Source organism: Anastrepha ludens, chromosome 2, assembly GCF_028408465.1.
Source record: "Anastrepha ludens isolate Willacy chromosome 2, idAnaLude1.1, whole genome shotgun sequence".
NCBI lineage: Eukaryota > Metazoa > Arthropoda > Insecta > Diptera > Tephritidae > Anastrepha > Anastrepha ludens.
The window spans coordinates 173,060,403-173,083,739 of NC_071498.1; the positions used below are offsets into that span (position 1 = coordinate 173,060,403).

At 35.1% G+C, this 23,337-nt stretch overlaps 1 protein-coding gene across 1 annotated transcript; it reads right to left on the bottom strand.

Annotated features, from left to right (window-relative positions):
* Positions 1-7,381: 7,381 nt before the first annotated feature.
* On the bottom strand, positions 7,382-22,125 carry LOC128855881 (transcription factor kayak). The gene is made up of 3 exons (XM_054091096.1): positions 17,100-22,125; positions 9,553-9,847; positions 7,382-9,481 (listed from the first exon to the last, which is right to left on the bottom strand). Exons 1-3 carry the CDS (start codon positions 18,315-18,317, stop codon positions 8,220-8,222), a joined length of 2,775 nt encoding a protein of 924 aa, XP_053947071.1. The 5' UTR covers positions 18,318-22,125; the 3' UTR covers positions 7,382-8,219.
* Between the last annotated feature and the right edge of the window lie 1,212 nt (positions 22,126-23,337).

Here is a 23,337-nt window from a genome sequence, read left to right on the forward strand (position 1 = left end):
AACAGATGTGTACAAGGCAATTATTTTTTTATTACCATTTTAAGTTCTCTAGCTCCTAAAAAATACTCAATTATCAAGGAGAGTGTGTAGTGAGATTTAAAAAGCCCCAAAGATTCAGATGGGCAGGAAACGATACGCGTATTGAACCGGATAGAGTGCAAAAGAGATTACTATAGACGAAGGCGACAATCATAGGAAGCCAAAGAAGACCCAGACTATGGTGGAAAGGCGAGGTAGCAGGGAATATTCCAACTATGGGAATTATAAACTGGCAGGCCAAAACTAGCGAGGAGTTTTAGCGCCAAATGATGATGAAGTGAAATGATATCAACAATAAAAAAATAACAATTAGCAAGTGATAACCTCATTTGCGGATAAAATTATATTTCTGCAGGTAAATTTGTGAAAAAAAATATTATTCTTTGATTGAAAAATATTTCTAATTTATTAGCCCGGTTCCACCAATCAATGCTAAAATTTATCAATTTATTGTTAAAATTTAAAGTTGGGTAATTCCAACATGAGACGTTGCCTGTCCATTGTGACATCGAGTGGAACTGCACGGCCAATGAAGTAGTGAGGCTTGGCACCGAGTTGATTTATAATAGCACAGGCACATATATTATACATATCCTTACAGCCTTGTAAGGTACTTATTTTTGAGAAGAAAATTGTAAGAACAGCGAATGAAAGATGATACAATGGACCTGCAGAATCGCCCGAAAATTGGCGCTAATCTTAATGCTAAGCCCACAGAATCTTTTCTAAGCCACAATAAGCCTATGCTTAGCACACTGATTTCCGCTATAATGAGGCACTGTCTAATAGGCAGAGACGCTTAGAGAATGGGCGTGCAAAAACATAACTTCTGCAGAAGCTATTTAAATGAGGAAGAGGAAGAGACGATCTCGTACCTTTCGTGCCATTGCCCTGCTCTGTCTGGAGATTCACCGCAATAGGTAGACAAGTTTTTTAATGAGTTGGAAGGTCTTGGAAATCAGGAAGCTTCTAAAATTTTTGGAAAGTTCAAACTGGTTTTAGGTTTATTTTTCATTGTTGTCCTTACCATTTTTCACCTAAATAAGACTTTAAAAACTAAAAAAAATGTTTTTTTTTATTTTTAGTGTACTAAATAGGGTCCTAAATAACAAATATATAAAAAAACCAAAATCGCGCATTTAAGGGTTAACAGGTTTATGTGAATTCGTGTGTGGAATCTTGTATTCATACATACATACGTATTTACATACATTGCTTGAATGAATAAAATATTTGTATTTGTAAGCGATATTCAATTGCTTTGAAACTTCAATAAAAAGTAACAAACAAGTTTTGTAAAAAACATATATATATATTTTGCTCGGTATTTCTTTGGTCATGCAGAATTAATATGTACGAGGGTGCATTTTATGCTTCGAGATTGAGCAGTTATAGTCCTATTACGTCAAATTTGACACCTGTTTCTTAAATTTTGGCGTTTATCAGTGTAAAAGTACCTGTAAAATATTATATATACAGTGTTTTCTCTCTTAAGCACCCTACGGGCACCTACGGGCTAAAAAATTTGTCTGACTATGAAAAAAATTTTAAAAAAGTTAATAATATGTAGTCCACTTAAAAGAAAATAATTTGAAAAAATGCTTAAGAATTTGTGGTATGTACTGAAAAAAGTGTCCGCTTAAGAGATGTGTCCGTTCCGAGAAAGTACACGGTACTTATACTTAGTCTTGCCATAAATTCTGTGACAAATTTTCCAATGCATGAAGGCGAGAATAAATTTGCAGAAAAAAGTTCCGTTATTTTTGCATTTATTCGTATGCATTGTCTGCTCAGAAATTATACTCACTTTCGTGGCAAATTTCGCTTGTCAACAATGGAGTGGGGAGGTAAGGAAAATCGCAATGCGGTGATTGCATTTCATAAATGTGGTAAAAGTGCAAGTGAGATTTACGAGTTTTTGAGCAATCTTAAACGTCTGCAGTGACAGACAGAAAAAGATGTGCTCGTCCTCGCGTAGTTCGAACCAGTGTAGCCATTAAAGCCGTTCGAGAAAGAATTCGCAGAAATCCACTTAGAAAGCAGAAAATCATGTCCACGGAAATGAATGTATCGAATAGATCCATGTCAAGACTAATCCGAGATGATCTCTACAAGAAAGCCTTCCGTCGCTCAACTGGTCATAGTTTGACAACGAGTTTGAAGAAAAGCAGACTCGACAGATGCAAGCAGCTTCTTCGGTGGCACGCGGACAATGGCCAAGAAACTACAATATTATTTTCAGAGATGAAAAAATGTTCACTGTAAAGAAGTTTTTAATAAGCAAAACTACGAAATCTATGCTAAAATTTCTAAAGACGCAAAAAATTTTGTTCCAAGGGCCCAGCGTGGCCACTATCCAAAATCCAATGTGGTTTGGTGAGGAGTGTCTTGTAAAGGCGTTACATCTCTTCATTTCTGCGAAAAAGGGGTTAAGATCGGGCCAAAAGTGTACCAGGAGTATGCCTTAGAAGGCGTAGTGAAGTAGTTGAGCAGTACTCTCTTCAAAGGAAAGCGTTGGATCTTCCAGCAAGATTCCGCTCCAGCCCATAAAGCAAAAACGACCCAGCAGTGGCTAAAAGACAATATTCCTGGGGTCATAGATGCAGAAGGTCGTCTGGGAGCCCATTTGAATCCATTGGACTACAGTTTGTGGTCAGAATTGGAGGAGCAGAATTGGCCTGTCGAAGACCACACAGAAATTTGAAGAGTCTCAAAGAATCTTTGGCCAATACCTATGGAAACCGTGCGTGATGCAATGGGTGAATGGCCTAATCTTTTGAAGGCTTGTGTAAAAGCAAATGGTGACCATTACGGAAGAAAACTAAATTTTTTTGTAATAGGTATTTACAAGGTAAAATAAACTAATTTCATTAAAAAAAGTATTATAATTTCAAATATCTATAATGGACTTCACTAGTAACAGAACCTGGACCAAGCCTCAAATCATCCACCGAAGACTTCAGATTGACTTCCAATAGTGATTTGTATTTATAACGATCCATATTACCTTTAATAAATACTAATTCTAACTTCAGATGCAGCAACAGCTCTCCAAACCATTACATTGGCGCCACCATGCTTCACTGTTGATACCAAATTCTTCGGACTCAGTGCAGTATTTTTTTTCTTCCACAGTTTTGCTCTTCCATCGCTACTGAATATATTAAACTTGGACTCATCTGTAAACAAAACTTTTTGCCAAAAATCCCCTTTTCCCTGTGTGCTTTGACGAGCTCCAGGCGAAGTTTACGGGTTTTTTCAGAAATAAGAGGCTTTTTTCGTGGTGTTCTACTATGAAAGCCGTTTTTGTTCAGGACTCTTTGAATTGTTCTTGGATGAATACACTTGTTGTATGAGCTTGGCCGATTTCGGAGCAGAAACTTTTGGATTTTTGTCTACTTCTTTTAGAATCCAGTTGACGTCTCTGCGAGATAGTTTGCTCGGGCGGCCACTGGATGGCTTATTTTCAATGGAACCACTATTTTTAAAGTTTTTTACAATGGTCTGGACTGTTGCACGACTTAAGTTGAAGATTTTTGAAATTTCGCCATATGATTTTTTTTCTTTCCTGTGCTGAATAACTAAATTTCTAACGTCAACTGATATTTCTTTTCGAGGAGCCATTGTAGATGCTTAAGTATTCAAATTGCAACTAAAATCAATATTAGCAAAGCAACAAACATAAGAAAAGGAAAGAAATAGACGAACGGTGTTTTACCGTTATCACAACATACAAGGATATCAGAGTATAAGCTAGGAAACCGGTTCTGTATGTACACTTTTGTCAACGCTGTGTTTGCCTTTTTTTAGCATAACTGTGTTGTTTTATGTTAAAAAATGGATTTGTTTTAGTTAAGTCTTAGAAAACTTCCTACATAGTCCCATTCTTCATAGGGATGATATACTACCCAAACCAGCACTCTTCAGGAACTTCCAAGTTATAATTAATGAACGTACAGACTGGAGAACTAATTCTATCACTTTCAAAGCTGGCTCTCAGCTGTGGTTTACTGATGGGTCCAAATTGGAAAATGGTGGAACAGGGGCAGGAATCAATAGGCCTAAATTCAAAAAATCGCTTCCGATGGGACTCTACCCAACAATATTCTGCCTGAGAAATACATGCCATTGAAATATGTGTGAGAGAATGACTTTGCAGGAAAATGAGAGGTACTCACATCTACATACTTTCAGATAGCCAAGCGGCTCTAAAAGCCCTTCTATCAACAACTATCACCTCTAAATTGGTAAATGATTGCCTAACCCTTCTCAACACGTTAGCAAACCTCAACATAGTAACACTAGGCTGGACTCCGGGACATGAAGGACATGAGGGAAATGAAATGGCTGATGACCTTGCAAAACAAGGAGCAAATATGCAACTTACTGGTCTTGAGCCTTTCTGTGGACTCACAAAAAGCCACATTAAGAAAGGAAGAAAGGAAATTTGCTGCACACTGGCTAAACTGTGCCGGTCAGCGTCAAGCCAAACTATTTCTAAGTCCCAACAAAGGAATACCTGACAGCTACTCTCACTAAGCAGAGTAGATCTGCGTCTTTTAACCGGATATCTTACAGGTAACTGCAGCCTGAGGTATCATCTAAATAGTATTGGTCTACCTGAGACCAATGTCTACCGCTTTTGCGAAATGGACATGGAAAGCTCAGAACATGTGCTTTGTGAATGCCCTGCGTTGGGCAGACAAAGACTTCATCTCCTTGGTGGTATCGTAGTACCTCTATGCAATTTTTGGGACAACAAACCTAAAATTCTGCTAAAATTTTTCAAAAGCCCAAAACTCTAGGGTTACAAAAATAGGCCTTTCACAATGGATCAGCTCTGGTCGCAGTGCGTAATGGCCTTCTAATAATAATAAGTCGATTAGAAAAAAATTTCAAATGAAATTGCAGAAACACATTTTTAAGCAAAATGTTTGTACTTTGTAAACAACGAAAGAGAGGGGTGCATTAAGACTTCTGTCGTCCACTGTATGTACAGGGTTGCCCATATTCGACGGAACCGACGGATTTCGATGACTCTTTGGGCCAATTCCAATCGACGAGGCTTGTCGCAGGCAACAATCTTTGCGTCAATTGAATCTTATACGGGAATAAATGCAAATCAATGCGGATAATTCGTTGTGGTCCTCGTAAAGTGGTCCGAGCAATGTCCAACTGCTGAGAACGGCGATTTTGCGATGTCCTTGGCGACGCCTTGGTCGATTTTGATTTGGCCTCTTTGGATTAGAAAGAGCATCACCAGTTGAAAACATTTCGTACAAACGTTTAATGGTGTTCTTAGAAGGCGCACTTTTCACATTATTTAATTTTTTATACGCACGTTGAGTTTTCACAATTGACTTCTTTTGTAGAATGTAAATTTCAACAATTTGGGAGCGCTCGCGTGGCATGTACTGTTCTATGGTAAAAATCTGCTTGGACTGACACTTCCAACGCGGTATGTCATTAAGCGATCTGACGTCTTTGTCAAAAGATACAGGGTTGCCAGATGGGTCTGTCGAATATTGACAACCTTGAATATAATTGGCGCTTGCACGCTTTTTGGGTGTTTGGCTGTGTGGAGGGACCTATAGAGTCAAACCGCCTCTGAAAGACAGATGGTTTTCTATAGGAAGCTTTTTTATGGCAAAAATATACTCGGCGGCTTGCCATTGCCTGCCGAGGGGCGACCGTTATCGGAAAAAACGTTTTCTATTATTTAGTGTTTCGCGCCATTAGCTTCGAATCTGTGCATTTTCTATTGCAATGACGCATCAACCTGCTTGGCTACGGCGGTCGCTCATACAAACATACTTACCTTAAAAGCATGGCAATAATTTCCTCTTTCTCCAAAATGAAATAGAAAGCGATTTTCAGTTTTCAGTTTTTTGTTTTATTTATTTAGTTTTTTCTTAGTTTTCTTTGAATTTGGTGTTTGTCTTAAAGGGTAATTATTGCAAAAGTTTGCGCTCAGCTCATTAAATATTTTTATTATTATATATTTATATGTACATATAGTACTGAAATACATACATTTCCAAATAAATATATACGAGTACCATGCACATGTGTAAGTAGGTACATATGTATATGTATACACACACACATGTATATATTTTGTTTTCCATTTGGTTAATATACTACATACATTACCGTTTCTGAATTTCATTGGCATTCCTGCATTCATAGGATTGCATTTCACGATTCCAAGGAATTTCATAGCGCCAAGGGGAGGCGTAGTGAGCGAAAAACCTATTTTATGTTGTTTATTTAGTTTTTATTGGTTTTCTTTTCTTTTCATTTTTAAAGTTTTTACATTTTCAACTATTTGACTTTTATTCGCTGTTACAAAAATACGAAGATTGCTTTTGGGTTATTTTTTGTTTTCGTTTTTTAATACAAAAAAAAAAAAAAATTACAATTAATACAAAAGCAACTCAACTAAAAGTTAGACACTTTTGCACAATTTTACGCACATACATACCTACGTATACTTGCATATACATACATACATATGCACGTGTTTGTTGACGCTTTGTATGTATGTAAGTGTTTTTCACCTTCTTGAGAGAATGAAATAATTTTTATTTTTTTATTGCTTAAGCATACAGTTTACTAAAAGTTAAGCGCTTTTAAGCAAAACTCTAGCAAACGAAAAATACGTACAATGCAATGACTACACATTTTTGTGTTTTAATTTATATTTACGTTGACGCACATATATTTGCATACCAATAATTAATTTTTGACTTCCTATCATCTAATTGCTAATATTTCTTAAATTTTCTGGGTGCCAAAGCGCATATACATACGTACATATATGTATATCAATACAATATAAAAAAATGTCACATTTTTTAGTTCTTTGTTGCTATAAAGGCCATTTCCAATTGTTCTGTTTATACTGTTTGTCTCAAAAAGGTTTGCACATGCGGTTTTTCTGCCAATTTTATTGTATTTTTTGCTTGTTAATATTACAGTGAATTTGATTAAGTTAAATCAATGCATTAAATTTTATAAATTGCATTCAACATACATACATAATAGTTGTTTTTGTTTTCAAATATGTATATATGTATATAATTTTTTTTGTTTATTTTTTCTGTTTTTTTTTATTAAAAATATCACAACGCCTTCTTAATGTCGTTAAACACAATTCCTTTAGTTAAACTTTATACAAAAAAAAAAAACAAAAACACAAGGATTGAAGTCAAAAATGTTAACAAATTTGTTTAGTATGAATTAAATCAAAAATACAGCGTCGATTAGTCTACGCTTTGCTATTAAAACATATTTACGCTCTATGCTCTTCTTTTCAAATGGGCAAAAAAGTCATAAAATATAAAGCTAAATATTATATTGGATAAAGCAAAATTGAAAATTTTAAATAATTGGAATTTTTAAAATATAAACATAAACATAAAAATAGAAATAGGAAGTAGTCATAAAACGTACAACAACAATTTTTTTGTGTTTGCTAGTAATAATAGACGTACAATGCATAATAATTCATAAACTAACGCTTTGCTACCTCCTCGATTTCCATCTTCGTTTCCTCTCCTTTCCTCTACTATGTTCGCTCTGTTTTAACTAAGTTTGAAGATAATTTTTAGAAAAATATTTTTTTTTTTTAATTTTATGTGAACAAAGTACAAAAGAAAACTTAACACTTTATATGTATGTTAGTGTTAATGCCTTGCCTATAACTGCTTAAAATTATTCGTTTACGCACAAAATGATTCTACAAAATTGTCGATTTTTTAAATGAAGAAAAAATCGCTTTAAAACATTCGCATCGTTAAATCTGTTTCGAAACATATACAAGTACATATTTTTACATATACATATAGATTATTACATATTTGCAACTGATTCCCATTTTTATTGCGTTATAGGTTGCGTATACGCACCGTCCGCCCGCATGCACGGCACGTTTCAATACATTTTAAAGCATATATCTTAGTGTTTGTTGTTGGTTCTGGCTACCTGGCATCAAGTGTGTAAAACTTCTCAAGCTTCACTAACACAACGCCACAATACCACAAATACTCTTGGAAAAAATTTCAATCTTCGACCGGCGCATTTTCTCCTCCTCCACATCATCTCCACCACTCCATGTCTCCTCCACCAACCAACGCTTCATCCGCCAGCCTGCGCAGTGTTCTCCGTTCTTTTTATTGTTATAAGCTGACTAATTTCGATGGCTCACTGGTAGGCGTTTGCAATTCCAATGGATGCTTGTTTTGCGATGAACAAGTCGGTACTAGGGGGCCTGAGACGGGTGTTAGTCCAGTGCCACCATCCATTAGCGAGTCGAAATTGAACATGCCAGTCGATGGCGTTTGTATGGCTACACCATTAATGTCTGTTGGCGGACGTTCGGTGTTCAGAGCAAGATTTTGTGCCTGGCTGCGTAGGTTTGTTGGCAACGAGTTGGGGCGCTGCTTGCTACCACTCAAAAGTTGTCTGTGCGGCGCAGCCAATGTGCCTGTAATGGCACTGCTGGTCGCAATAGTATTATTATTGTTGTTGTTGTTGTTGGCAATACTTGTGCCGGCGACGAAATTGGCAAAACTTACCGGTGCCGCCGTCACAATTGGTGTATTTAAGGATGCAGAGGCCGCAGCCAAAGAAGCAGAGAGTGTGGCCACATTCGGCAATGGTGGCTGTATCATCGGATTGTTGTCGGAGAGCAGCATGCGCTTGGGCGATGGTGGCCCGTCATGGTCCAGTGATGAGCCCGAGTCGAGCGTACTATCTAGAGGTTCATTCTTGATGCGCGGTACGATGTCCAAAATGATAGGCTTGAGATCGATGGGTGAGCCACTGCGTCCCACAGACGACAACGTTGTATCAACTCCAATAATATTGCTATTGCTGTCGTTGCTGTTGCTGTTCGCCGGCGCAATCAGGCCATCGTAGGTGTGCACACTCAATAGATCTTGACGTATCTTCTGGCAGGTCGGTCGATGCGCTTCCAAAATGAAGGCCAATCGATTTTTGGTTACTTTAAGGCCTTCAACTTCCTTCTGTAATGTTTCGCGTATACCCACCAAGCGATCCACCTCTAATTCCAGCTCATTGGTTTGGTCGACACGACGCTTGCGGCAACGCGCCGCAGCTAATTTGTTACGTTCACGACGTATACGACGTTTCTCCTCCTCTTCGGGTGACATGTTGGTCGCTTTGGCAGGTCGACGGCCGCCTTGGTTGCGACGTGTCGGTGCAGGCGTAACTGTGGCACTGTTTGAGGTATGAACGTTGCTGCTATTGGGCGAAGTTGTGAGCAACAGATGGCCGGCATGTTTGCCAGCTTCCGCTGCGATGGCGCTGTGTAATAAGGTGAAATCATTTTTGGACGATGTGTTTGAGGTAGCGAGTGAAGCGTTGCTAATACCGTTGAGGCCGTTCGGGAATGAGGTACTATCAGTGGCGGCGCTTGCTGCAAAATAGAGACAAAAATCGGGTTTAATTTTATGTGAGGCCAGATATTTAGAGCGTCTATGCACTTACAAGTATCTGTTGTCGCCAGCGAATTTTCCTCATTCAATTGTGAATTGGTCCAGGATGCCTGTGAGTCGTCCGTGTCGACATCGTTGTAGCTTTGTAGGCCACCGATGAATACCGGGCTTGTGGAACTTTGTAAAGAACTGACGGGCGGCGGTATGAAACCGGCCTGACAGGGCGGATTCGAATGATCAGTTGTCAGCTGTATGAATGTCTCCTCGATGCTGCGTAGTGTGGTGGGTGTCAACGTGGACGTGGTCAACGTAGGTACACCACTCTGTATGCCATCCATTGAAACGAGCTGCAAAAGGAATTTAAACAAATTATTAGTTACTGGAATTACTACTAATGAAGAAAATCGATGAGTAAATAAGAAAGTTGTGAATGATCAAATAAAAGACCCGGCAAAGCTATAGAGAGGACACTACTGGCGAGATGACACTACTCGAGTTTATATTTAGTAAGTAGCATCTCTTGGAAGAACACAAACCAAGTTTCAGATAGATATATACAGTATATTTCTTCGAGTTTGGCATTCGTCTGAATCGAGGAAGTCGAGTGATTTCCCTTTTGCATCATGACAACGCAGCAGCGCACGTCACAGCAGTTGTGGTCGCAAAATTAATGAAAATAGGGGTCCAAGTCTTTTCATGTCCCACTATTCTCCAGACTTGGCTACCTCGGATCCCTCGGGTTGCTATTTGTTCCACCATTTTAAGAAATGCTTGGCGGGAAAAAGATTTTATTCAAACGAAGGGGTGACTGCAGAAAGGAATGGCTAAATTTCAGACTTGGATTACTCGGAAGAGATCAGCAAGCTGGACGTAGTGGATAAGCCTAGAACGAGACTATCTCGAAAAATGATCGAACTACCCTCGTATGCATGTAAAAAAGCATATGTTTATATACACAAAACGTATGCTCGAATTTTTTTAAATGGAAGATAAAGCCAGCACAGCCACTAAATAAAAATTGTGAAAAATCAACGGTATTTAGTAGTCACTAGAAACTTGCACTTTGTTGTACTAAAAAAATATAATTTTATTTTGCTCTAAAAAAATTCTAAAAATTAGATGTGCTCTAAAAGACTGAGTCTTACAGGTAAAACCAAATAAAACAATAAAAAAAATTAAAAAAGATTCTCGTCTTAAAGAAACAACCAAATTAAAAAAATAATAATAATAATAAAAAAAAAAATTTAATTCATAAAATAAAAGAAATATTCAAAAAACAAAAAAAAATTTTAATTAAAAAAATTTGAAAACAAAATTTACAAAAATTTTAAAAAGTCCAAAATTTTGATGAATTTTTGAAGAATTTTCCGTAAAAAAAAAATTTAAAAGACTCGAGTCTTAAAGATTTAACCAAATTAAAAAAAAAAGAAAAAAATAATAATAAAATAAAATTTTAATTAATAAAATCAAGAAAACACAAAAATCAAAAAAAAAATAAGAGAATAAAAATTAAAAAAAATTTGATTTAGTTAAAAAAATTAAAAATTTTTGTTTTTAATTTCAAAAGTTTGAAAGTTTTGATGAATTTTCCGCAAAATTTGAAATATTGCATTATATAGTTTTTGTTGTAGTATGAACTATATTTTTATAAACAAATAGTGGCGCGTTTATAATTTTGCAACGGGCTGTATATGGGAAGAAATCGTGGTTGTTTATGTATGAGAGAAAAATAATAAAATATAGCTCGATTTTCGGAACCAGCGACGAGTTTTTGTTGTAGTATGAACTTTCCTTTTATTTATTTTTATTTAGGGATTTATGTATGAGAGAAAAATTATAAAAATTAGCTCAATTTCCGGAAGTAGCGACTGATTCTGTATAAAACAAAAAAAAAAATAATAATAATAATACAAAATTTTAATTTGTAAACCAGTGTAACTAAATTTTACACATACATATGTATTTGGTTGACATATGTATATACATAAGTAATGCATACAAGGCAAATTTAAAAAGACTCGAGTCTGAAAGATACTACCAAATTAAAAAAATATATATAAAAATTAGCACGATTTTCGGAACCAGCGAGCCATTCTGCATACAACAAAAAAAAAATTAATAAAAATAAAAAAATTTTTAATTTGTAAAACAGTGTAATTAAATTTTGAAAGGCAAATCCGTTATCATTAAATCGAAATCCGCCATTTTTTTGCTTCATTTAAATCCGATTTCATTTAAGATTTAGAATATCGGATATACAAATTAAACAACATTTAAAATTATAATTTTTCCGGCATGTTTTTTTTAAATAGTAGATGCCAATTTGACCCTCACGCACGCATAAAAACGTCGTGCTCACAATTTAAATGCTTAACAAATTGGCTGTTTATCAATTCCTAATGTGTTTCAGAGAATTGAAAGTCATTAAAGAACAACAAAATGCTGTATTTGTAAATATTATGTGGAAATATCCTTTCAGCAGTGTGCGAGTGTGTGTGTGAATGTATGCGGCTATTTTGGCATGCCTAGCTTATGATCACTTTTTCCCGCCGCACACTTTCCCACCCTCTCGCATTTGCTCTAATCTCTTTTTTCTATTGTTTTCTTGCAATTTATTTATGTTTCATTTTCACAGAATTCTCACCGCTTTTCCGAAGTGTTTGATTTAGTTTTCTATACACGAGTTCTATTTTCTCTGTGTTTTTTCTCAATTCTACTTAAACCAAATTTTTCTGCACATTTACTTGTGTTCACATTGTTTTTATTTATTTTGTTTTTTTTCGTCTGTTTTTACTTTATCTGCGGGTTGGTATTTTTAAAGATGAACTCGCAAAATTAGTGCTACCAACTTTTCTTGCTTCACGGGCGATTATATTGAAGCAATTTGGTTAGGGGGATGGCGTGGAGAGGTTTGTAGAAAAGCGCACATTTGATTGTTGTTTATTCCGCTTGCGCTTTCTTACTACATTCGTAAATTTAATTAAAGTTAATTAAGCATAAAGAGCAAACGTTTTACCAATTAATACCATAAATGTGTGCGTATGTGTGCATTTGTGCGGAAATGCATTTTTTTTAATCTGGAGTATATTTCGGTATTTCACAGAAGAGTTGAATGCGAATTGAACGCTGAAGGTGGCGGCTTCCCGAAACATTTACTGAATTTTTCGCGATTTTGACAAGTCTAAAAACAGGATCCTTTCCAATACAAACAAAAGTAAAAAATGTTCGACTAAAGTTAGACAATTTTTGGGCGAAGTCGAATCGCACTTTTGTGGCCGAAAAAGAAGCCGCATTTCGTTTGATCCAAGGCGAATTCACACAAGGAAAATTCGCTATAGCAGCTAATTTGTAGTTTCTCTTGCGATTTGCTGGTTGGTATATCAAAGTCAGTTACTTCTTTGTTTTAAACTTAGTTGTTTGTTGACATTCTCATTGAAATTTTGTCATTCAAATGACCAAATTGCAAAAACAAAATACATGTAAATGTTATTGTTGCTCTAGGGAACTCAACTTCCATGAACTCACCTTGCCTTGATATGTATTTTTAACGCCTCTTAACGAAAGCGTAAAAATTCTAGTTAAAATCATTACTTTTCACTTATTTAAAGCAGTCCCTTACATATCGATCAACTGAACAGAATGTTCGAAAGGGATCGGCAGGGCAGAGGTGCGAATTATTTCGGATAAAGCAAGATATTTAGTTTCCAAACTACCATCCCAGTGTTCAGATCCAAAAGTGAGATTAACCTCTTGCCGTGCTATTTAGCGCGACGAAACTCGGGCCCAAGAGCCACAGGAATTATGAGACTCGTGACTAACTCTGAGTGGACAGATAGAAACTAACATTCAATCACGACCCAGGCTCGTGATGTTTATGTTTGATCCGACTATCTGTACCCGACTTCGGCTCATGATATTTATAGTGCGGGAGCCAGGGGTCATTTTGACTTCATCATTTCATGCCGACTGATTTTAATACTGAAGGCAGACGCCATCCAATGGATGACGAAACCAACCGTCATCTGGTCCAGTAGCGGTGGGAACGTTCGCCAGCCGAAGCAAGAATGTATAATTGTGTTCAGCTGACGTATTTCCCCCCCTCTACGGCGCAGCTGACTATTTTTTTTATTCCACTAAATGTCAACAATACATGAAAAAAACTTCAGCCGGTATAAAATGAGAAAATATAAATTTTTTTTCGACACGTTTCGTACCCTCCCACAATCACACCCACCGCGGGTGCGCCAGCTGACGTTTACTTTCGTTATTCATGAAAGCTAAATCACAAGTATAAAAACGCAGTCCAAAATCGACCCCTGGCTCCCAGACTATTACGTTTGGCCCGACGATCTATTCACGAGCCTGGCTCGTCATATTCATGTTTCGGCCAACATTTTCATCACGAGTCAGACTCGTTAAAGCACGGCAACGGGTTAATTGAAAATCATTCTGTTTGCTATGTCGAACTGCAACTTAATGCAAGGTGGCACAAAATTAGGCACCCTATCGGAAGGTTTATAACTTTTGCAAATGGCGTCGTACGTCAAACATATTTGACACTTATGAACTAGATAACGGGAGTGCACAGACAGACAAGCAATTGAGCGCGTGAGAGTCAAAATAAAGATTGCTATCGCTCAAAATTATTATTTTTTTATTTATTTAATTTAAATATATAAATGAAATAAAATAAAAAAATCGTTATTTTTTTTACTAAAAAAGTTATTCAAAAACAAAATTGGATGATTAATTTTGCGCCACCTTGTATCTCTGGAGTACTGAGGGCACAATTGTAACCATTTCTAGAGGGCACTTGTTTTTTACTAGGAACTTTTTATATGACGATAAAGTTGAGTTTGGAAACTAATTTAAGCTGTAATTATTCAACTTAAGTGTCAATGCTTCATTTTAAATTAAACATGAAAGTGACAAATACTGAAATTTATTGAGGAGGTTGGGCTCCCAGAAACTCTCTTTCCATAGAGGGGCACAAGACGCCTATCAGGTCACAGTGATAAACCCCTCTTTATAATAATTACAACAATAACCTTAAAATAACTGCAAATTGAGATTATTTGTAGATTACAGTTTCCAATTAAATGCCACTCGTAGTTATAAAAATTACTTTGCATTTTACACGATTGACCTCGATGTGCATTCACTTGGTTATTCCAATGCCATAATTCGATTTCAATTGAATTACTATTACTAGTGACAACATTTGGGTAATACTGCAGGGGCAAGAGATATATTTGAAGGGACAAATTCAAGGCAATTAAAGGGCATGACAATTGAACGAAATGTTGACCTAAATACTACATATAATATTAATTAAGTTATGCAAATATAAATGCAGCGGAAATGCGCGAAATCGACAGTGCAAATACATACATACCTACATATATACTTGTACATGTGTTTGTGCCTATGTTTGAAACAAGTGAATGCAACAGCAGAAGCATTCAAAGGAAAATAAGAAAAATAAAATAAATAAAAAAATAACTTGAAATGAAATCATCAGCACTGCATTCTGCATGTGACAAATTGAACGTACGCCAAGAAGCGAGAGCGCGACTGACCGAGGCGTGCACGATCACACGATAAAAAAATAATACAATAAATATGAGCTACGATAACAATTCAGTAAAATACCTGTGCTCGGACGATTTAGAATTAAAATAAATGATGCTATAAAATAGCAATATCGAGTAGGTGCATATGTATGTATGAAAGTGTATATGCAAGCAGATATATAGTGAATACATTAATGAGACATTATGAGAAAAAGAAATATTTGACACATGCACATTGGGGTGGCTCACCAAAAGAAGTAGCGGTTGCTAAATGTGAATTATAGAATTTATTATATTTTTGAAGAATTCTGCCAAAATGAGATTAAGATTTACGCTAGATGGATCAGTTTGAAAATACCTCAAAGAAATTGATTTTTTAGAAGAAAAAAAAATCGTTTTGAAAAAACGTTTTTTTAATAATATAAAAAAATTAGTTTTAAATGTTCTTTTATCATTTGAGTGGATTTTTTGGGAAAAAAACAATTTTATACAATAGAAAAATTAGTTTTAAATGTTTTTAAGTCCCTGCAACATTTTAGTTGATTTTCTGGAACATTTTTTTTTATATTATAAAAATAGTTTTAAATGTTCTTAAGTCCTTTTTCATTTGAGGTGATTTTCTGAAAAAAAAAATAAGTTTCAAATGTTTTTAAGTCGTTTTATCATTTGAAGTGATTTTCTGGAAAAATTTTTGGTTATAAAAAAAATTAATTAAAAAAAAAGTTTTGCACAGAAAATCACTTATGTGTTTATTTGAGGTGATTTTCTGGAAATTTTAATTTTTTTTTTTTAAATTAGTTTTAAATGTTCTTAAGTCCTTTTATCATTTGAGGTGATTTTCTGAGAAAAAAAATTGGTTTTAAATGTTTTAACTTCTTTTATCATTTGAAGTGATTTTCTTAAAAAATTTTTTGTTTATAAAGAAGTATAGTTAAAAAAAAAAACGTTTTGCACAGAAAATCACTTATGTATTTTATTTGAGGTGATTTTCTGTATTTTTTTTTTTAATTAGTTTTAAATGTTCTTAAGTCTTTTTATCATTTGAGGTGATTTTCTGAGAAAAAAATTAGTTTTATATGTTTTTAAGTCCTTTTATCATTTAAGGTGGTTTTCTGGAAAATTTTTTCACAGAAAATAATTTCAAATGATAAAGGACTTAAGCTTAAAAGGTATGCAGAAAAATGTTAAAAAAGTTTATCAACAAAATCAAAATAATTTGACTTTTGGAGGTCTTGAGAGCACCAGCGTACCTAAATCTAAAAATTTCCCAGAAATATTTTGGCGGAAGTTTTAAAATATTAATTGTTTCATAAATCTGAAGCAGAATAAGTACAGTAAACAGTAAATTGATTTCTTTTTATAAAATTTTGATTTTTTTTTTTTAATTTTAGATAAAAAAATAAGTTAAGACTTCCGCCAAAATAGTTAAGAAGCTTATTAAGATTTACGCGAGCTTGATTAGTTTGAAAATACCTTAAAATATTGATTAAAAAAAATTTGTTTTTATAAAGAATTAGTTAAGTTTAAAAAAAATTAGTTGTAAATTTTTTTTCCATGTATGTATGCATTTGTAATTCAAAAAATTTAAAAATAAAAAAATTAGTTGTAAAAAATTTTTTTTTCCAGAAAATCACGTCAAATAATAGAAGTAATTTGACCTTTGAAGGTGCTTTCAAATCGGTCCAGCTCACGAAAATCTTAAAATCGAGCCGAAATATTTTGGCGTAAGTCCTAAAATATAGTGGGTTTCATAAACCCGATGCAGAAACAGCACCGATAATTTTTTGGTATGGAAAGTGCTGCACCCTAATGTGCATAAGTATAAATTTATAAAACCATACGCCTGCAAATAAACGTTTCTAAATGTGTTTGTGTGTGCATATAAATTGATACATTCAATATATGTATGTCTGTTTCATTATTTTTCTGGCGCGCCATTTTCTTTCTATGCTTGCATGCGCCTGTATGTGCGCATTTCTCGCCTGACAGCTTGCCTACCCACATACACACATAAATATCTATCTACCTGCTGCATAAAAAGCTCATTAGCCAGAAAATTTGCAATTTCGCAAGCATCCATCGAGAATCGACAATCGGCTGCCTCGTCAACTGTGCTGGCAAGGCCATCGCCGCTGCTGCTGTAGTCGCCGCCACCATTGCTGACCGCCGTGGTTGCGGGCACAGGCAAGGCATTATTACAGTTGCTAGTAGTAACTGAGGTTGGTATTTGCAGTTGTTGTTGGTGTTGTTGCTGTTGCAGTAATTTTTGTTGTTGCTTCTCCAACAGTACTCGCTGTAGTTGTTGCAAGTGCAATTGTTGTTGATTACTTAGCGCATTGATGTGATTATTATTATTATTATTGCTGGCATATTGACGTTGTTGTGGTTGCTGTTGTTGTTGTTGCTGATGCAACTGAAATTGATGCTGCTGTTGTTGCAGCCGTTGCATGTGTTGCTGATGAGGCAATTGCAGCTGCTGCGGTCGCTGTTGTTGTTGCTGGTGATTTTGTTGAAATTGAATTTGCCGATTACTGGGATTTTGATTATTTACAAATGACAAATGCGTTTGTTGTTGTTGTTGTTGTTGTTGTTGTAATTGTTGCAGCCGATTATCAGTATTTGTTGCATTTCTTGGATTATTGCCATTGTTGCAATTATGCATGTGACTGTTGTTGTTGTTGTTGCTAATATTATTTTGATTATAAGACAAATAGTCGCTAGCTTGCGTGTATGGCTGCGATGACGCCGTTGGAAAAAAATTGCCATTCGCGGCAGAGGCAGCGCCAGCGCCAGCTGTATTCTGCTGTTGTTGCTGCTGTAAGGCTGCAAAATTCTCTGCAAACGTGGCGTTGGCCAACTGTTGCTGGTGCTGTTGCTGTAATTGCAACTGTTTGTGATGTTCCAGCTCTGCTGTTTGCCGTTGTTGTTGCAGCAGTTGCGCTTGCTGCGTTGGCTGTTGTTGTGCTTGCTGCTGCTGCTGCTGTTGCTGTTGTTGCTGGTAGCCAGCGTGTGTGGGTAGTTGCTGTTGTGGCGACATTGTTGGCGTTGGCAGCTGCTGTGGAGGCGGTAAAATTATTTCTTGTTGCTGCTCGAAGCGGGAAGTGTACGTGCCCTGCTGCTGCTGCTGCTGCTGATGTAATGGATGCGCTGAGTGTTTGTGTGTCTTTAGTGCGGATTGCTGCTGCTGTTGTGCGTTGGTGGTGTGCTGGTACGCCGGGTACGGTTGGTAATTATACTTTCTCATAAAGATATTTTAGCTTGCGTCGTTTTGCAGAGGAGAATTATTGAGGATTTTATACAACGAAAAAAAAAAAAACAACAAAAATATATATATGTGTATATCATGCAATAGTTACACTTTATAGCTATATTTTTGGCTTAATTTATTTTGTCTTTGTTATTTTTGCGTATTAAATACGCAGTTCGGATTAATTCTTTTTGGATTAGATTTTTTATTTTATGTATATTTAAACAAATTTTTTTTTATTATTTTACAATAATTTTTTTAAATAAATATTTGTTAAGGTTTTTTCAATTTACACTAAAAGCAGGTGCAATTTTGCTGTCTTGCCTTGCTTTACTTTATTACTTTAAATATTTGGGGTTTTATGGCGTTCCAACTCAGTTGATTTATGGGCGGATTTGTTAGTTATGCGCGCAGTTCAACGTTAAAAAGTGCACTTAACAGGTCTTTAACTCACTTAAATATAATGAACAGTAACAGTATACAATGTGTATGTATGTATTTGTGTAATTGTAAAATGTCTTAAATCGTATATTTGATGCATAAATATATAAATAGTAGATAATATCCGCTAATGACTAGTTTTAAGTCTTTGTTACACTTCTTGCAAAGTATGCAGAAAATGACAATAAAAGAACACTACGATTTTTCACGTTTAGTTGTTTTAAAAGCTCACTGGCTTTTCAGCAGTTCTGTAACGCGCTAAAATTCAGTTTAAAAACCGTAAAGTTTAATTTTTATAAAACGTTTATCGTTTAATTTTTGTTGTTGCAATTTGTCAACTATTTGGTGCTTGTACTTAAACTGAGTATTTTTGTAGTTTGTATTTTATCGTTTTTTTTTAATTTGTTTTTGTTTTTATTTTATTTTTTTGTTTCGCAATTCGTTATATATTTTATTATATGTGATAACACTTAAAAATGTGTTTCGTATATTCGCTTGGCGCTTCTCATAAAATTTAATTAGCTATTTTTTCACGCTTATAAATATTTCAACAATGCAATTCGAATTTCTTTCAACAGCACACAACAAAAAAACAGATAAATTTATATATGTACATACATGTGCGTATGTAAATACTAATTCAAAGAATTACTAAAATATTTTTGTTTAACAGCTTATTTATTGTTTATTTAGTATTTATTTACAATAGTTATTGCGCACTGGCAAAATATTGGCGGTTTGTATAACGGTACTTTTCGGCACTTTACGTTTCTCCAAACACGCAATTAAAAATCATTCAAAAAATTGTTTTTTTGTTTTTTGTGCTTTTTGTTTTAACTTCTGGCACAACTACGCTGAAAAAAATTGTTTTTCTCCTTGTTTGTTTGTTGTTCGGTTTCCTCCTTTACTTTTGTTGGTTCGTTATTCGTGTTGTACAGTTTGTTCGTTATTCGTTGTTTCGTTTCGCATACGTTTGGTGTTAATCGTTGGTTTGGTGTTGTCGTTTATTTTGTGATGACGTTGTTCCTACTTTCTTCTTCCGTTTTATTTTTTACTTCTTCCTTCCTCCTTCTTCCTTTTTCTTGATTTTAGATTTATTTTCCGTTTGTAATGCCGGGGGTTACGTTAACTCTAACGTCGTTCGCCGTCAAACCACCAAACGTAGCTCTGGAGGTTTAATTTGGTTAAAAATAAGTTTCTTGAGTCCACGCTGTTCGTTGACTCGTCGAAAGTCGTCGTTGTGAATATGCGGCCTTGTTGCCGTTTTTCTTGTTGTCGCCTCTCTGATTTCAGTGTACGTTTGAATTGTGTTGTAGGAAATCGTCGGCGAAAACATAATAAATTAACAACAAGTCAATATCTCAGTATAACTCGGTTTGTTTGTTTTTGAAACCAATATTTCGTTCTACGTCAAATCGTTTAGCTGTGCGCAGCCATAATATGAGCCACCCAGTTTTATTTTAATTTCAACAACTGCCTTTGCTGCATATGGCGCGCACTAAAATATTGTTAAATAAATATCTATGATTGTTTATTGGTGTAATTATTTTATTTTACACGAAATGTGAATTTAATGTGGCGTCGCGCAAATCGCGTTGGACTCGAACTACTACGTTTGAGGTGCTAAGATGAAACTACAAAAATTTTTTGCAGTGTATTTGCTGCGTTCTGTCAATTATATAACTGTGTTTTGACGCTGCTTTTTAAGTTCGTTTCAAATTCGTGTTTTGATTATTTACAAATTCGTATACTGGTTACCGAAATATTGTATTTTTTATAAATATTTTTTTTTTATATTTTTCGTTATTCGTTTTGTATTGGTTGTATTTCGTTAAGTTCAATTTTGAAATGATTATGAATGATCGTTTGGCGCTTTGCGTTTTTTCTTCGCGCTTAGCTGCGTTTTTCTCCTGCTCTAAACGCAGTTAGATGATCTCCTTTTTTTGTTGCTAAAATAATTCTCTCAATTTTCTTGGTTAACTTTCTACCCGCTGAAGTTTGCTATCCCTTTGTTTTTCGTCGTCGTGGTCGTTGTTGTTGTTGTGGGTCGGTGCGTTTTCCCCTATTTGTTCCTCTACAAATACCATTACTTTGGATGATTTTGGTTTTTCATTTGTTTTTAATTTCGCGCACCGGACACACACAAATCAGCCAACCGGGCAGGCACTCTTCAGGGGTTCGATACTCGTATTCAACTAAGTTCTGAATTTTCTTCTCACTATTTGCAAAGTGGAAATTTTCAAATTGAAGAATTTCAAATACATGCACCAATACAATAGTGGATAATTGAATGTATTTAAGCATAGCTGTATTAAATGTGCGAGTGCCAGTGTTTATGTGTGTGTGTGTGTGTATGTGGTTCAAAGAGCAATGAGCGTGAGCAGCGCACGATTTGCAAATTCAAATGTGGTCCACCAAAACCCACACAAAACAACAAAAACTAAAACAAACACGAAAAAGGCGAGATATACTAACTACATATGCATGCATATAGGCGCACATATCTACATATTGAAATACTTATAAGCTCTTCGAAAATAGCGGGCAGTGCTGTCGCATAGACAATGAATGGCAGCTTTACTCTTTCGCTAACTGATCGCGCAGCGCAGCATGCGCCAAAAGAGCAACAGGCCGCAGGCAAAAGGCAACAACATTTGCACATATGTACGTGGATGTATGTAGTGTATTGTTGATTTTCAGTGGAATACGTTGGGATATTGACAACAAACATAACATTTGAAAATGTCAAATAAAAATATGGGCAAACATTATTGCTATAATTTAAGGATCGGCATGGCCAATAAATTATGGCAAATGCTGCTCGCGCTACTTGGCAACCCGCAAATGAGCGCGAGGAAGTGCACAAAAAATTTTTCCATTTTATTTTTAGTTTGGCGCATGTTTTTACTTTTCACTCATTTTCATCACTTGCTATTTAAATGTACAGTATTTTCTTTTATACGAATTTTATTTTTTTCACTAAGTAGCAACAACAATGTTTCTTTTCACTACTATATTTATTTACGAAACTTGTATTGCTTTATTTCATACAAAATATGTAGTTTTCAAGCTGGTTTGGTTGTGTGTTGTGCCAGTTCGCTGCTCGCCATTTTCGCTGAATTCCTTGCTATTTATTCTCGTTTTCATTGTAGCGCAATAATCTCGTGTGATTAAAATCAGCCGCCGCAAGTGCTTTATAGGGATTGTCTCAACATACCTAACATGTATAACCATAGGTGTGTATGTGTGTGTGCGTGTGAGTGTGATTTATGCTTTTTTACTACTATAGCCAATTTTCTGAATTTGAAATGCTGTTGCTGCTGCTGCTGTGCTCTATTTTGACAGAATTTTTTGTTTTTTAATTTTTTTAATATTTAAGTACAAAAAATAAAAAAAAAAAAAAAAATATGCTGGTTCTTTGATTTTGCTCAGTATTCATTTATACCTACTATAAATGTTTGTCATGTCAACATTTTTCATCGCCACAAACAGGTGTTTCGCATTTTACCCATAGCGTTGATTTCAAATCTGAGTGATCTCTGACTGATCGCTAGCATTCGAGGACGCGCTAACTCAACTAATTAGTGCTGAGCATACGAATGTGGAAAAATGGTGTGTTTTTATGTGCAATTAGCTTCATTTTACTTTACAATGTGTGCCATTGAGCACATAATTCTGTATTTTTTTGCTTGTTTGTTTTTTTTCCAATGCGTTTAATTCGTTTAAATTAGCTTGCAGCTGAAATCGCGTGAATTTCATGTTAGAACTGCTTTTGAAGTGAACATTAAAAAACATAAGAAGCAAATGTGGTGAACGAATCCCCGCCCATATGAGTTTGATTTGCTACTTTAGCCACATTAAAGAAATGCAAACTTAGTCAGATGTCAAAAAGCTGAACAGATGTTGAAAAATATAGTATTTTCAAATTTTGTGTGAGAAATTTTGTGGCACATTATAAGAGAGCACGTGATTGCACAAATTCCTGCTATAGTATATATGTAATACATTCGTACACACACACATACATAGATACGTACATATGCAAGTTTTACGTTCTGTGCAATGCAATAATTTGTGTAACTGAATGTGCGCCTAAAGTATCGTGAAAGTTTTTAAAAATAAAATCTGCTGAAATCTGAATTTTAGTGCATTTATTTTTATATGTTTGTGTATGCAAGCAAAAAGTAGGCACTTTGCAGTAAACATTTAATTTCAATGCTTGCGCAATTTCGTTATTAAATTTTCTTGCTTACCACCTTTTCGAAAGTGGGATCGTCATGCTCAAATTGTAACAGACACTGGCACTTTGTTTTGTGTGCTTTGCCCATATTTGCTTTGACGATTTTTATCTCAGTTAAATTTTATTTTATTTAAATTTTGATTTTCAATCTTTGTTTTTAGCCTCAGCAATATAAAAATCCTTTTAACTTAGCCGCTTATAAAACTGTATTGTGTATTATACATACATACATACGCACATACATATGAGAATACATTTACATGCATAGTAACATACATATGCGATTTACATTTTTTAATATTTTTCACACCATCACATACATTCACATATTTGTTT